General features: G+C 38.6%; 1 protein-coding gene across 1 annotated transcript in view; it reads left to right on the forward strand.

The window, feature by feature from the left end:
• The window catches only part of ARID5B (AT-rich interaction domain 5B), a 196,249-nt gene that overhangs the window by 83,562 nt on the left and 96,823 nt on the right, over positions 1-15,864 (forward strand). Inside the window, exon 4 of the mRNA XM_066349862.1 lies at positions 11,101-11,331. Coding sequence (XP_066205959.1) covers positions 11,101-11,331 — 231 coding nt within the window. The remainder of the gene's footprint in view (positions 1-11,100; positions 11,332-15,864) is intronic.

Genomic DNA, 15,864 nt, shown 5'->3' on the forward strand with positions numbered 1-15,864 from the left:
AAAGGAGGCTTCTCCAAAACCAACCTTTTTATTTGTCTCCTGTGGTCATAATAAAACTTGACCCATTTGGGTGATGGGTAAAGAAGGAGATTGGCCAACTTGCATGCAGGCTTATTCTCCAGCAGATGGATTGAGGTAATATAGTTGTTGAGGATCTGTCCCATTCTTAGGAAAGTCTTCTTGTGCCCTCTGGGTAGCAAATCTTCAGTTTGGAGAGCGGATGAGCCACCGATAGAAGATAGAGGCCTTTATACTCCTTTCCTTGGTAAGCTGCTCCAGAACCCCTGTGATGATCTGAAAGAAAACAGTACAATGTATACAGCTCTTGTTACTGTAGGATGTGAGCTCTCAGAGGGCAGCGCAGTTGTTTGGAGATGGCTCAGCACTCTGAGCATGGTTTGTAAACTCCTCAAGTGGTAAGATTGTTCCAAAAAAAAAGGAGTCACGAAAATGCGATGACTGCCTAAACTCATCTTACAACCCTGCAGCCAATGACTTCAGCGCTGTTTCAGTATAACTTTCTCCAGATTCCTTCAGCCTTTTTGGAAGATCTGTTGGTCCAGAGCTTAGAGTAAACTAATGTGATGACGGTTCTCTTTAACAGAAGTTTCATGTTTATTGCAACACTGTCTTTGGGCACTTACATTATCAGTGCTCCTTCAAAAATTGAGGAAGACCACAAGAAATTAGGACATTGATTCTATGCTGGCCAGGGGTTTATATTCTAGTTGCTGGTTGCTGGTTGAAGAGATACCTCTTTTCCTCCCAGGAAACAGCTAGGAGTACATCAACACAGAAAACACAACCATTGCCAGATATTGCTTTTTTTATTGTATAAAATATATATAACATAGCATTTGCCATTTTAATAATTTTTAGTGTAAAATTTAATGACATTAAGTAGATTCACAATCTTGTGTGACCATCACCACTATTTCCAGCACTGTTTTCATCATTCCAAACAGAAACTCTGTACTCATTAAGCAAGAATTTCCATTTCTTGTCCCCACCTCCTTGCCCACGCCCACCCCAGCCTCTGTCAACCCTTACTCTTCTCTCTGTAGGAATTTGCTTATTGTAGATAAGGCACATAAATAGAATCACACAATATTTGTCCTTTTTTGTGTCTGGCTTATTTCACTTAGCATAATGTTTTCAAGGTGTATTCGTGTTGTAGAATGTAGCAGAACTTGATTCTTTTTTATAGCTGAAGAACAATCCATTGTTATATATGTACCACAATTTGTTTTTCTGTTCATCTGTAGATAGACACTTGGGTTGTTTTCACTTTGGGGCTCTTGTAATTAATGCTGCTATCAACATTAATGTACAACTGCCTGTTTGAGACCTTGTTTTTAATTCTTTTGGGTATATACCAAGAAGTAAAATTATGGTAATTCTACATGATGCAACTTTTTAAGGAACTTTAAGGCTGTTTTCTACCATATCTACAGCATTTTGTATTCTCACTAGCAATGCACTAGGGCAGTGGTCGGCAAACTCATTAGTCAACAGAGCCAAATATCAACAGTACAACGATTGAAATTTCTTTTGAGAGCCAAATGTTTTCAACTTAAACTATATAGGTAGGTACATTGTTATTAACTTAATTAGGGTACTCCTAACTGGGCCTTTGCTAAAAACTCAAGGGGCCAAAGAGCCGCATGTTGCTCGCGAGCTGTGGTTTGCCGACCACTGTACTAGGGTTCCAGCTTCTCTACATACTCACCAGCACCTGCGTTTTTTTGTTCTTTTTTAATAATAGTCATCCTAGTGAGGATGAAATAATATCTCATTGTAGTTTTGATTTGCATTTTCCCCAATGACTAATGCTGTTGAGCATTTATCATGTGTCATTTGTATAACTTCTTTGGAGAAATACCATTTAAAGCCCTTTCCCATTTTAAAATTAGATTTGTCTTTGTTGTTGTTGTTCTTTATATATTCTGGATATTAATCCCTTAGCAGACAATGATTTGCATATATTTTTTCATTTTCTGCGAGTTGTCTTTTCACTTTCTTGATAGTGTCTGTTTTTAATTTTGGTAAAGTTTAATTGATTTATTTCTTTGCCTGTGCTTTAGGTGTCATGCTTAAGAAAACGTTGTGAAATTAAGATCATGCAGGTTTTCCCCTATTTTATAATTTTAGCTCTTAAGTTTGAGTCTTTCACCCATTTTGAGTTAATTTTATATGAGATAAGGATCCAACTTCACTTTTTTTCCCTTCTTTTTCCAAGTGAGAAGAGGGGAGATAGAGAGACAGACTCCCGCATGTGCCTTGACTGGGATCCACCTGGCAACCCCCATCTGGGACTGATGCTTTGTCCATCTGGGGCTATGCTGGCAACCGAGCTATTTTTAGCACCTGAGGCAGAGGCTCCATGGAGCTATCTTCAGTGCCCAAGGCTGATGCAGTCAAACCAATTGAGCCATGGCTGCAGGAAAGAAAGAGAGAGAAAGAGAGAGAGAGAGAGAGAGAGAAAGAGAGAGAAGGGGGAAGAGGAGGAGTGGAGAAGTAGATGGTCACTTCTTCTGTGTGCCTTGACTGGGAATCAAACTCAAGACATCTACATGCTGGGCCAGTGCTCTACCACTGAGCAATTTTACCTGTAAATACCTAGTTTTTCCCACACCATTTGTCCAAAAGATGCTTCTTTTCCCACTGAATGGTCTTGGCACCCTTGTCAAAAATCAGTGGATCATATATTTGAAAGTTTATTTTTGAACTCTCTATTCTCCACATTTTATCCTATGTAGCTTTGTAGTAAATTTTGAAATAGAAGGTGTGAGTCTTCTAACTTTGTTCTCTTTAAAGACTTTTTAAAATATTTTAAATCCCACATAAACTGGACAGATGTGCCCATGTTTTAAAAAATTACACAGTTAAAGTATAGGCAAACAAAGGAAAAAATAAGAATCACAGATAATTCCAAATCCCGCAGGCACCCACTGTTATCATTTTAAGTATAATACAAGACCATATGAAGTACCACTTCACATCCTTTAGGATGGATTTCAAAAAGTCAAACAATAACAAGTAGTGGAGAGGATATGGAGACGTCAGAAACCTCGGCCACTGTTGGAAAGAATGTGAAATGGCACGGCCCCTTTGGGAAACAGCTGGAAGTCCCTCCAAAGTGTAAGCATTAGATTACCAAAAGATTCAGCAATTCCTCTCCTAGGTGTATTTTCCAAAGAAATAAAAATATGTGTCCACACACACACATGTTTACACAAATATTCTTTTCTGATAACAGTATTATTTATAATACCCAAAAAGTGAACACAACCCAATTGTCTCATCACCTGATGGAATGGATAAATAAAATATGGTATATCCATACAGTGAAATATAATTCAGCAGTAAAAAGAAAAAAGAATACTAATATATTATAATGTGTATGAGCCTTGAAAACGTGCCAAATGAAAGAAGCCCAGAACAAAGAACCATTTATTGTATTGTTCCCTTTGTAGTCAATGTTCAGAATAAGCAAATCCATAGAAACAGAAATTAAATGAGTAGTTGCCTGGGACTGGTGAGGGGCAAGAAATGTGGGAGCAGGAAGGTTCTGGGATTCTTTGGAGGGGTAATAAAAATGTTCTAAATTTAATTGTAGTCATGGGGACACAATTCTGACTGTACTAAAAGCCCGTACACTTTAAATGGGTGAATTGGCTGGTATGTGAATTATGCCTCAGTGATGCTATTAAACAAAAGATATGAGGCTGACTATGTTATTTCATACTTTCCCTTTTTTTACTTAATTTCACAGAACCATCTTCACATGACCTAAAATATTATTTAATTTTGTTATTTTTAAAGGCCACACAGTTTTAATGACAGTAAACATACTATTTACTAGTGTAGAAAATGTTTCCAAAATGCTAGGCATTGGGTAATCAATATTACTCAGTCCTACATCGCTTGGTGTCCGGTTCTCCGTGCACCCGTTTTTCCCTGCTACAACCCACGTTGGGAGTTATGTTATTCAGCCTAAGCAGGGTTGACTACTTGTGAAATTATGTCCATGAAATCGTGATCAGGCACTTTGCTCAGGCACACGTTTGGGTCTCACATGCTAAGAGACTGATGTGTAGAAGTTAATCATTGAGCTATTGGTCTCTGCAGCATCACACCTAAAATAAATTTATTCATGAATTTGGGAGTCCTGGAGAATCTCTCAAATAAAAAGTTTTATATAGTAGCTGCATGACGAGATGATAGTGATGGCAGGCATAAGTACAACTTGAAGAATAAAAAGTTGTGTAGATTTCGAAGGGGAAAGATGGCAGGCGTTATTGTGATTAAGGGCAGTTGTACTACCGATGGTCAAGTTTACTTCTCTTAGAGCAACTTCGGTTTATGATAACCACAGGGCCAATTGGAGTAGCCTCTTGTAAACCAAGAAAAAGTAGATTTTAATTAAGTTCAAATCCAATAGAATAGGCTTACTTGTCACTAGTAAATAAGTAAATGTATAAGTTAATTTCTGAGAAAACTTCTGGCATAGTTTTAGAGTAGAAGAAATTTTTGTCTAAATCCTAACTCCCTGGTATTCTCATGGGTTCTTCATATTTTCTTCTCCAGACACTGAAACTCATTTATACTAAAATGAATGTCTGACTATCACTTAACAGTTAACCTTGTGGAGGGGAGGCATGTGCATGTAGATCAGGCCCCTTATAGTCACACCTCACACGTGTTCACCAATTCACCAGCATGTCAGCCTGGCCATGTGGTCTCAAAAGTAGATATACGTATTGCATAATCTCTGTCTTGTGTGACATTTCAGTTTGGCTGAGATGAGCCATACGGATATAAGATGCAAAATTCTCAAGATGAAATCCAGAGCGGCTTCTGAGTGTGGCTTAGAATTCAGTGACCATTTGGAAGAACCTTGGAGGTGGGGCTGGCTCACTTCCCAGTGGGATCGTTTGTTACTCAGAGTGAGGGCAGTGTTTGATTTTAGTTTAACTGTGTTGCTTTCTTTTTTGAGGGAGGAAGCAACAGTAAAGGCAAAGCTGATACTAACATATTAATACATAGTTTTATATTTATGTGTCCGTCTATTTGAAGTGGCTTGCTTTTGGAAACAGCTGGTTAAAACCCTGGGTCTTGCATTTGGAATGTTCTTTGTTCTGTTTGCAACCACGCACTGATCCATTTTCCCACATTTTCTTTTTTATAAGTTCTCCAGTGATGTTTTTGTTGCCTATCCTGGGAAGATTTGTCTTTCCATTTATCAAAACAAATGGCAAACTGGGGACGATTTAAAGTAGTTTTTTTAGTTAATAAAGCCAATCTTCTTGTTCTGTTATGTTAAAAGTATATTATCTTTTTATTGCCAGTTCTGTATGGCTGGGTCTGTTTTCTGTCTTAGCCATCTCAGCGCTGCCCCACTTGCTTACTGTGTAGAGAATTACAAAATCATTAAGGGTGGGGCGGCACCAGCTGACTTACAGTACAAGCCATTTCTCAAAATAACCACAACAGTGCAATACTGATGTGTAATTTACGTCACAGTATGTTTTTATGAAATACTTTGTGGCGTTTTCATTTCTATTCCGGATGGAATCTTGTTCTCTCTCCCTTTTAATCAGGCATTTAATTTATTTTTATTATTAATATTTTCCACTCCTTGCCTTGGCATGCCTCCAATTTAACAGCTTTGATGAAGGGGGAAAAAAAAACAACTGATCTTCCCCACCCCAACTCTTCAACATCAGTTTAACTGTAAATGTATTTTCCCCTTTGATGTGTACTAACTTTGGAGACTGAGTTTACTGCCTTAAGAGAGATTAGAAATATGCTGGGGCACATTACACATTTACACAGAGTTGTAATCAGGAATTGATAAAGTTGATACACAACTTAGGAATTTTAAACACTTTCGACCAATTCAAGCTATTTAGTCATATGCACTGCTGCATTTTTCCCTTTACAAATGTCTTTCTGTATAATGCCCTGTAATTAGAACAGGAAATCATTGAGTAACTGTAAGATGAATAAGAGCACTTAGACTGAAAGGAAAATTACCTTCCGAGAAATTATATTCTTTTTTTCTTTTTTTACTGCATGTTACAATGTTGGTAATGATAGTAACAGCTGTAGCTACTCTTATCTGTAGAATTTTCATACTTTGGTTTTCTAGAATAAAAAAAATATTTTCAGTAATAATCAAAAATGAATGGATGGAAAATAGGAAATGCCTAATTATGACAAATATTCAGTGTCACAACAGACCAGCAATTAAATGGAAACTTCATTATCATTGTCAATAGCAGTAAGAATTGGATTAGTGCCAGGTATATAAAGTTGATGCTTTGCTGTTGGTTGCTAGGAGCACAGTGAAAAGTATAAAGCTTTGAGAAAGGAATGTCTAATGTAATAAAGCAACAGAAAGAAGCACAAATCATTTAAGAGCCTCTCATATTGATATTATTTTACTTAAATTATTTCAAATCTAGACATCAAGTTTTATAACATGAAAAAATTCATATTTGCTTCAAGGAGAAAAAGAACACTATATGTTGTCTTTGAAGGACGGGGGGGACATTGTGTCTCAAAAGTTGCCTTCATACATATTTGGAATCTTTTAAGTGAAAATCTTTAAATGTTTGTTTCTATTGGCATCCAAATGCATTTGCCCTAATACGATTAAGAGAACTAAAGGGCAAAATACTTGGCAGATTTTTCAGTTGAGGTAATTAGGTGCAGGAAGGAACACGCATACTTTTTCCACCAGGCTCTATAAAATCCTGGTGTGAAAGGTTTTTGTTTTTTTTTTTTAAGATTTTTTTTTTAAAGCTTACTGATGTTAGAAGTAGATTATAGTGGTTTTCAGTAAGCATAATAGCGCAATGTTCCTGAAACAAGCCTTGCCTCCTCCCCCCAAAATAAAAAAAGTTACATTTCTAAATAGTTGTGTAAGAGATAAAAGCACGTTTCTCCTCCAGAATTTATGTTTTCAGCCTTCTGTGCATTTGGACACCATTATCTATTTTTTTTTAAATAGCATTATGGATATTTGAAAGTCAATGCTCCATTAATTCATTGTGTTTGCTATTTCATGCATCTCTCTTTGTACAAAGACAACTTGAGCAACATGCTATTCAGAATGAATGCCAGCTCTTGCCCTCATCCCCCACCCCTTCCCCACCCCCAGCCCGACTCTAAGGATTAAAGCAATGGTATACAGTTACTGTTTGAAAGGCTTGGGTGGAGCCTCACATTATAATTACAGTTTCTCTGTGGAATTCTGTTTTGGACTTTGAAAAATATATAAATAAGTGAAAAATTGACATTGAGAGAGGTTAACAAAACGTGTAATTATGATATAAGCGCAGGATTAGTGTAATTTTGGTTGAGCATTACAAGCGGTGTACTTTAGGTATTAACTTTTAATAGGCAAAGTTCTTTTCATTAGAGTTGAAATGAGGTTTAATAATTTTGGTTTTCTTATTCCCTTTGAATATTTTATTTTTAAATAAGCATATTCACTCCTTTTCTGGTGGAGGGGGGGTATTAAAGAATGAGATGACATTTTAATAAAATATCACAATTACAGTTTTAAATCTCAGTCTTTAGTACCGTCAATTTATTGCTAATCATTTACTGTTGTTAGAAATCAAGTAGTGTATACATAACCCAACCAACTCCAACTGAGAGTGTGTTAGGGGAAGATTTCTTAGGGTAGTACTTTGATTCTTTTCCTACATGGGCATGGTGGAAAGAAAGTCTTCGTTCCAAGAACACTTTGTCTTTTGCTAAACAGATGTACAATCTATCCATTCTTTATTCATTCTTAGATTTATCTGCTAGACCCGTTATGAATTAGAAAGGGGGAATGTCCAACACAGTGTTCGTTAGTAGCTCTGTTTCATAGGTAGCTTTGCATAAGAATATTTGTTTACATGTATCTGAAATGCATTAGGCGCGCAGAAGTAGCTGAGGAATTTAAATAAGAATTCTTGGAATGGTTGTTTGGCTTTGTTTCTTAGTGTAGTATGGCAAAATAAAATATGATAACTGTTGAACAACTTAATATTTTTGTAGCTGTCTCAGGAGGAAGTTCATTTAATGCAAAGACTTAGGAGGGAGTTACAGAATCATAAAAATTTTAGATCTGGAAAGCTCTTCCAAACTCATAATTTTATACTAGTATATATACCTTTCATAATAAGGTGACCATACTTTGTCTTGAGAAAAAAAAATAATCAAATGTTTCTCCAATTAAATAAATATGTGTGCTTTAACTCCAAGGAAGAAACTCAGGGTGTCTTTACTAAGTGAAACTTTGACCTAGATATATTATTGGTTCTTCCAGGTCCCACCTTTGCCCTGGAATCTCTTCACTCTCACCAAGAATGACTTGTTTACCATCACAGGAGTCCTGAAGGTCTCATGGGCTTTCTCTGTTTTTTTTTGTAAATATTAAAGGCAGCTCCTATGGAGATAACTAAATGTAAGGTTGAAAATTTGCCACTGTCCAAACAATGCCAAAATTCTAGTCCAGATTGGTGGTTCTATTCAGAAGCAATAAAGTTATCATAATTTATGTTTTGGCATCACTAAACATTGCCACTTTAGACCAGGTCTCAGTTGTGCCTGTGGCCTCTCAGCGTGGGAAGAGGTTAATGAAGAGCAGGGGTTCTAGGCTTGCACCAAAAAAAGTTGGCTTTATTTCTTATCATGTGGATAGAAAATGGAAAGTTGATGTGCATGAAAGGTGGGCCAATAATGTTAAGTCATTACTATGGGAATTGCAGTGTTCCAAAATAATAACAATAACTTAAACAGGGTAGGAGAATTCTGGCTTATAACCGGCTGAATTCTATAGTTCTTGATGAAACAGAAGTCTCATATTTTCCTTGATCAGAGGACCCCATCCTCCTCCTTAATATTGTAAATAAGTTAATCATATTTAAACATATAAAATATCATTATTATTAGTGTTCATCACACTTAAGAGTTAAAACATCAGTTATAGACACCCCTATGGATAGGAGATGGTATTTGGAGCTGAGCATATTGAAATAAGTTCTGGGGGTTCATGATTATGCCACTCTCTCTCACCTTGAACAATCTTGGGCAAAGCTTGATCATCTTGGACAAGTAGAGTATAATAATACAGATTGACACATTGGGGTCAGCTTCTACAAATAGTACTTAGATACTCTAGAATTCTGATGATATTTGCTGAATATTTCCACTAAAGTATTTTTGAGATTTAACTCTATAGACAGTACAGATCTGAACCAACAGTGTGAACTTGTTTCTTGGTCTGCTGTATAAATCTTAAATGGGCATGTGCTGGCACATATATCAACATTTCAAAACTTCTTTTCATTTCGGGGCTTGCCTTCAATGTAAACATATTTCCTTTTAATTAAATGTGCCAGCTGATAAAGTGGCTACCCACAAACCAGACAGTAGTCTAAGAAATATTCAATATAAGCTGTTAAAAGATGTCATCTTGAAAGCAGCTAAACATCTCCATTCTCGAAGAAGCCTCGAGCCTGAGGAACTAAGTGAACATAATTAGAAATACATCTGGGTATTGGCTTCCTATCTGAAAAGGTCACATGCACACCTTCCACTGGTACTGGTTATGTTCCATCATTATGTTCTGTCTACACTCATTCGTCTCCCACTGGTTACCAGATGGCCATGATAATGTTGGTATCCTTAACAACTGTCTCATGCAACTCCCTGCAGCAGGGTAAGGGCTCAAAATATTGAGCATTTTCCCCTTTGGATAAGCTAGTGATATAGCTGGGAATTGCTCACAAATGCAATTGGTGGTATGGGTATAGAGAGTGATGGCAAACGGGATCATGGAGGCTAAATTCAGCTTGATGTTGTGCAACTGAAGTGGGGTATTTGCCGTTTCTCAAGCTAAAGATGAAGGAAGGATCCATCCATGCAGAATCTCGTCTTTATAAAATAAGCACTTGATACAGTGAGGTGTGAATAAACAGTAAGATCATTGTAAGAGGAAGCTCCATTAAAGTTGCTGAACTCTTCTGCTGCATTAAGTTGGTTCTAGTGAAGAAGCTCTTTCACAAGGCTGCTTTGGGAAGTCCTAGCGTGGTTCTTTGAGTTGTGCCAAGTTATCAGATGGAGTTGAAGATCTTTAGAAGCTAGGGTATATGGAATGGGGGGAGGGCAGAGATGGTATATGTATCACTCAAGTTGGGATAGATCATGTTGCTAAAACAGATAACCCCTAAGACACAGTTTCAGTTGAAACAAGAAAAGTTTCTTTTCTGCTTATGTCTCCATTTGGGATCAACCAGGGACTCGGCTCCATATTATTTTCACACTAAGACCCAGATTGGCAGAGTTGCCACTATCTGAAACATTACAGATGTCCAAAGAAAAGAGGAGAGAGTGTGGTCAAACGCTAGCTCTTAAGGGAGCCATTCACTGCTGTCATATTTTGTTGACCAAACCAAGTCACATGGCCATTCTACTCCAATGGACCGGAAGCACTGTCTTTCTCAGGACCATAAAGGAAACCAGAACTACTGGTATTTGTTGGATAGCACTGACAACCTCCAGAGCAGATGACAGTCTTCCTTAGACCCATGGACTTCTCTTGGGGGTCAGATAACCTTTTCAGAGCCTTCAGGCACTGAAAAATTATATAATCCAAAAATGAAAAGAGAAAAGGGAGGCACATACCCGACTGTAGAAAGAAGCATAAAGAAGCTTAAAACTGATTCTTCCTACGATGATGACTTTAACGCTTAAAATATATATCTGATTCTTTCAAAACAGTTTCTTCGGTTCTGCTGCTTGCTGGTGACCCAAAAACTGTTTAATCTGTCAGTAGGGTCATCCCTGTCTTTATTTTTTCTTCACTTTTTCTTTTCTTTACAGGTTGCCTGAGGCTTTTTTGTGGTTCCGGACTGGTGAGGTGGGGCTGGGAGGATTACATGCATTAGCTAGCCTGTAATGAAGATGAACTAGTGTTAAGAGTCTTGTCAAAGACTGTCTTTTTTAGTACAAAACTAGAAGGGATTATTGAAATTATGCCATGGCCATTAGAGTTGAAGGAAAGAGGGTAACGGGAGTGTTTTCTTGTTTGTCTAGGAGAGGACGAGGAAGAACCGAATGTGATTGTTCTCAGCTACCCGCAGTACTGCCGGTACCGCTCCATGCTGAAGCGCATCCAGGATAAGCCGACGTCCATTCTAACAGACCAGTTTGCATTAGCCCTGGGGGGCATCGCAGTGGTCAGCAAGAACCCTCAGATCCTGTACTGTCGGGACACCTTTGACCACCCAACTCTCATAGAAAATGAGAGTATATGCGATGAGTTTGGTGAGTCTCTTTTTTCTTTCCCTACATGAAACTTGTGCATACGTGTCTCCTTGGTTTTAGTTCTTGTGAAGAGCAGTGATATGGATCAGGGCTGATTTTCACAAGCCTAGTGTGCCGCCCCACCCCGCCCGTCCCCCAAAATATTGTGGCATAAGGCATCACTGCCTCCTTGGCGGCTTCTGTTTACTAGGGTGAAAGATTATTATTTAGAATGTGTTGTTCAAAATAGAGTCTGAAGTTGCTTGGTCGACCTTGAAATTGAACTTTAGGACAGGAAGCATTCGTGTTACTTCTTTCTTAAAAGGCTCTGGCTCTTTAGATACTGATTTTTTTATTTAACTGATCACTCACTTTTCAGTGTTAGAAAGAACTGAGGAAATGCACCAGTTGTAACCATTTCAGTTCTATAAGGTGTAAAAAAAAAGAAAAAGAGAGAGAGAGAGAGAAAGAAGGAAGAAGGACTGAAGGGAGGAAGGAAGGAAAGAAAGGAGGGAGGGAGGGAGGGAGGGAGGGAGGGAGGGAGGGAGGGAGGGAGAGAGAGAGAGAAAGAAAGGGAAAGGAAAGGAAAGGAAAGGAAAAGAAAAAAGAAAAGAAAAGAAAAGAAAAGAAAAGAAAAGAAAAGAAAAGAAAAGAAAAAAGAGCGAGCCTGACAAGGCGGTGACACCATGGATAGAGCATCAGCCTGGGATGCTAACGAACCCAGGTTTGAAACCCTGAGTTGGCCAGGTTGAGTGCAGGCATACCACCTTGAGTGCAAGGTCGCTGACTTGAGCGTAGGATCATAGACATGACCCCATGGTCACTGGCTCAGCTAGGGCCCCCTAGTGATGGCACATATGAGAAAGCAATCAATAAACAATGAAGGTGCCACACGAAGAATTGATGCTTCTCATCTTTCTCTCTTCCTGTCTGTCTGTCCCTGTCTGTCTTCTGGTCTCTCTCTTCCTGGCTAAAAAAAAAAGGAAAGAAAAAGAAAAGAGATATTCATACCCCTGATTTTTTTCATATATATATATATATATATATATATATATATATATACACACACACACACACACATGTATATATTCATCTTTGCTGGGCACAAGTATGAAGAAATAGATAACATATATCTTTATACAGTGTGCCCCACCAAAGAAGGATATATGCATACATATCTTTTTCTGCACCTCTGCTAGCCGATCGGTCATTTGTCTCTGTAGGTAGAAGGGAAGGAGGAAAAGATAAATCATCAGTTTAAAAGACCTTGCATGATACAGTGCCTGACTGGAGGGAAAGCAAAATCACATCTCTCATATCTTCTTTATTCTCTCACCTGTTTGTTGAAGAGATTGGATCCTATCAGTGGTCCTCAGTGGGCAGGGATATCAGAATACCCTGGGGGCACTTATTAAAATATACATGTTCCCTGGAAATTCCTATATTTACAGAGACATGAACAACCCCCACCCTCACTTCTCCCTTCTCTGGGCATTGCTACCATTGAGTGACCAATATGATAACTGACCCATGTCGAATTCCTCACAGGTACCTGGGTTGAGAAGAGGTTGAGACTCGGGCCTAGACAGAGCTCAGGGTCCCTTGAGCTGGAACATTCCTTGACTGTAGTGGCTAATGTTTTCTCAACTATCCCTAGTTTGCAGATTATTTAGCTTCAGATTATTCTGCTTAACCATTCCAGCTCTCAGGTTGGTTTTGGAAGTCCACTGTGACCTCTCCAGTCTGACTATTCCTGACTGCAGCAGCCCTGGAGCTGCTGTGGGAGGGGGATTGTAGGGAGGTGTGTGGGCACAGGAGGGGTGAGGATGAAGGGATGGGATATGATGGCCTAAGAAGCAAGGGAAGAAAGAGAGGAAGAGGACCTATGTTCATGGTACATGGCATTATTTTTAGAAACTATTTTTTCAGATTCCTTTTACAACTCTGGCTTGTCAAATAGTGTCAGTGTTTACACAAGTTATTTTATTTTTTCCATCCAAGAAGAATGTATTGTCATATTTTTAGTATTCAAAAAACCTTTTATTCAACTAGGTGAATGTATCCAATACAGTTTTTAAAAATACCTTCTCTTGGCCCTGGCCAGGTGGCTCAATGGATAGAGTGTTATCTCAGTGCACCAAGGTCACAGGCTTGATCCTCAGTCAGGACACATGAGGAGCAACCAGTGAGTGTACAACTAATTGAACAACTAAGTAGAAAAATGAGCTGATACTTCTTTCTCTCTACCTTTGCCCCACCCCTTCCTCTCTCTCTTTCTCTCAAATCGATGGAAAGAAAAATTTTAAATACCCTCTCTTTTCAGATCAGCATTCACAAATCTTCCCTTTATAGTACTTTAATTTTGAGTTTTTCTTCTGTATCCCCCAATCCCACTGCCTCTATCCTGCTTGGCACTAAAGAAGTCTCTAAATTCCTGACACAAAATAAAACTCAAAGAATGCTTCCCCTTTTTTAAGAGTATTCAGAATTAGAGTTTCACAATGTAATATAATGAAAAAAATGTTTCAACCTTTTCGGCTAATTTAGGAGTTATTAGTCATTGAGTTTCAAAGCTGTCGCATCTAGAATTGGTAATAGAAAGAAGTTTAAAAATGATCACAATGTTAAGTTACTAAATTAGTTTTAAATGTTCTCACAAACACAAGCCTCTGACTTTTGAATGTTATCCTGAACTTTCTTCTGATATAGCTAATTTTAATGATGGTTTTCTTCTCCCGCCACTTAAAGTAGAAGCTTTCTTTTGGAATAAAGCTACCTTTAAAGAGCTTCTAAACGGCTAGTCTAATTAGAATATTAGATTTTTCTGCCTGACCAGGCAGTGGTGCAGTGGATAGAGCGTCGGACTGGGATGTAGAGGACCCAGATTTGAGACCCCGAGGTCGCCAGATTAAGCACAGGCTTATCTAGTTTGAGCAAAGCTCACCAGCTTGGACCCAAGGTTGCTGGCTCAAGCAAGGGGTTACTCGGTCTGCTGAAGGCCCACGGTCAAGGCACATATGAGAAAGCACTCAATGAACAACTAAAGTGCCACAATGAAAAACTGATGGTTGATGCTTCTCATCTCTCTCCATTCCTGTCTGTCTGTCCCTATCTATCCCTCTCTCTGACTCTCTGTCTCTGTAAAAAAAAAAAATCAATAAAGAATATTAGATTTTCTTTTTTTAGTTACATTGTACTTCAAATAGTTTGTCCATCTTCGGACATTGCATTTTTGTAAGAGAACCAAAAACACTAATTTTTTACCTGATTTGAACACCTCCCCCAACATCCCTCCCCCACCTTCCACTTTTGGTCATACTCGAAAATTTCCAGAGAACACCTATTTAAACTTCCAATTGGTTGTGTTAGAAACCAACATGAGTTAAAGTGTTTGTTAAAATGAGGGGTTGGGTTTCTCCAACCAACTAACAGTTGGTGGAAGAACATAAATTTAATTAGTGACTAGCATTAAACAAATGTTCCTAATATTAAACACTGCCAGATGACTGAAACACTTCTGTCAGGTTACCGTGAGTGCCAGGGGGCCCACAGATGAATTTCTACACAGTATATATTCTGTACCACACATTCGGTGACTTCAGTAATTGGTCCAATGTAATTTAGGTAACAGTATGCGTAGGCTGTAAAAATCAAGTTTTATTAGCCATATCACCAGGTGGATGAATGGTAGAGCTGATGGCAAAAAGTTTATAGCACTTAGCAGCTACACCTTTGACACATGAAATTCATAAATTGTCATAAAATACCTCCAAGGCCCTTCTCAAAAAGGACAGTGTCTACTTTCCTATGATTAAATAATGTTTATTTTATTAACTAATATATATTTTGCTTTCTTCTATTAAATGTGGGGTCATGGAGGGGAGTGTTTAAAAGATAAATAGAACACAGCCCCTGCTTGTTTTGAGGATTTAAGATCTAATTGGGGAAGACAGGATTAACACACCTGAAAGGTTAACGAACATTACAAGAAAGTCTGATGAAATATTCGGTGGGTGCTGCAGAAAGCAAGTGCAGTAGGAATTTTGCGGTGGGTTGGTGGGGAGAGACGAAGTGACTCGAGATGGTGATCATGGGAGGAGTCAGGGAAAGCCTCATGGAAAAGGCAGGACTGCTTCTGACTTCAAAGGATAGGGAAAGAAATTATCAGGAAACATGTAGAAATACCTAGATCATTTAAATGTCATGTCCTGCCTCTCCATGTTAGGAATGGCTGCCTTCACCCTGAGTCAACTGTTGGCGCCTGTCTTAGGTTTCTTTGCCCTTAGTGGTCCCTCTCAGCGAGCCAGGTCCTCTAGGTGGGTTTTATAAATGGCCTAATGCCCTCTCATGAATGTGAGTGTGTGGACCAGGGCTGGGACAATCCTACGCAGTAGCTTTGGAATTGGGACTCAATGCTTCTTCTTGGACCAGGGTGCCCAATATTTTCTCCATGTGCTCTACGGCAGGGGTCCCCAAACTTTTTACACAGGGGGCCAGTTCACTGTCCCTCAGACTGTTGGAGGGCCGGACTATAAAAAAAACTATGAACAAATC

This window comes from Saccopteryx leptura, chromosome 9, assembly GCF_036850995.1.
Source record: "Saccopteryx leptura isolate mSacLep1 chromosome 9, mSacLep1_pri_phased_curated, whole genome shotgun sequence".
NCBI classification, from domain to species: Eukaryota; Metazoa; Chordata; class Mammalia; order Chiroptera; family Emballonuridae; genus Saccopteryx; species Saccopteryx leptura.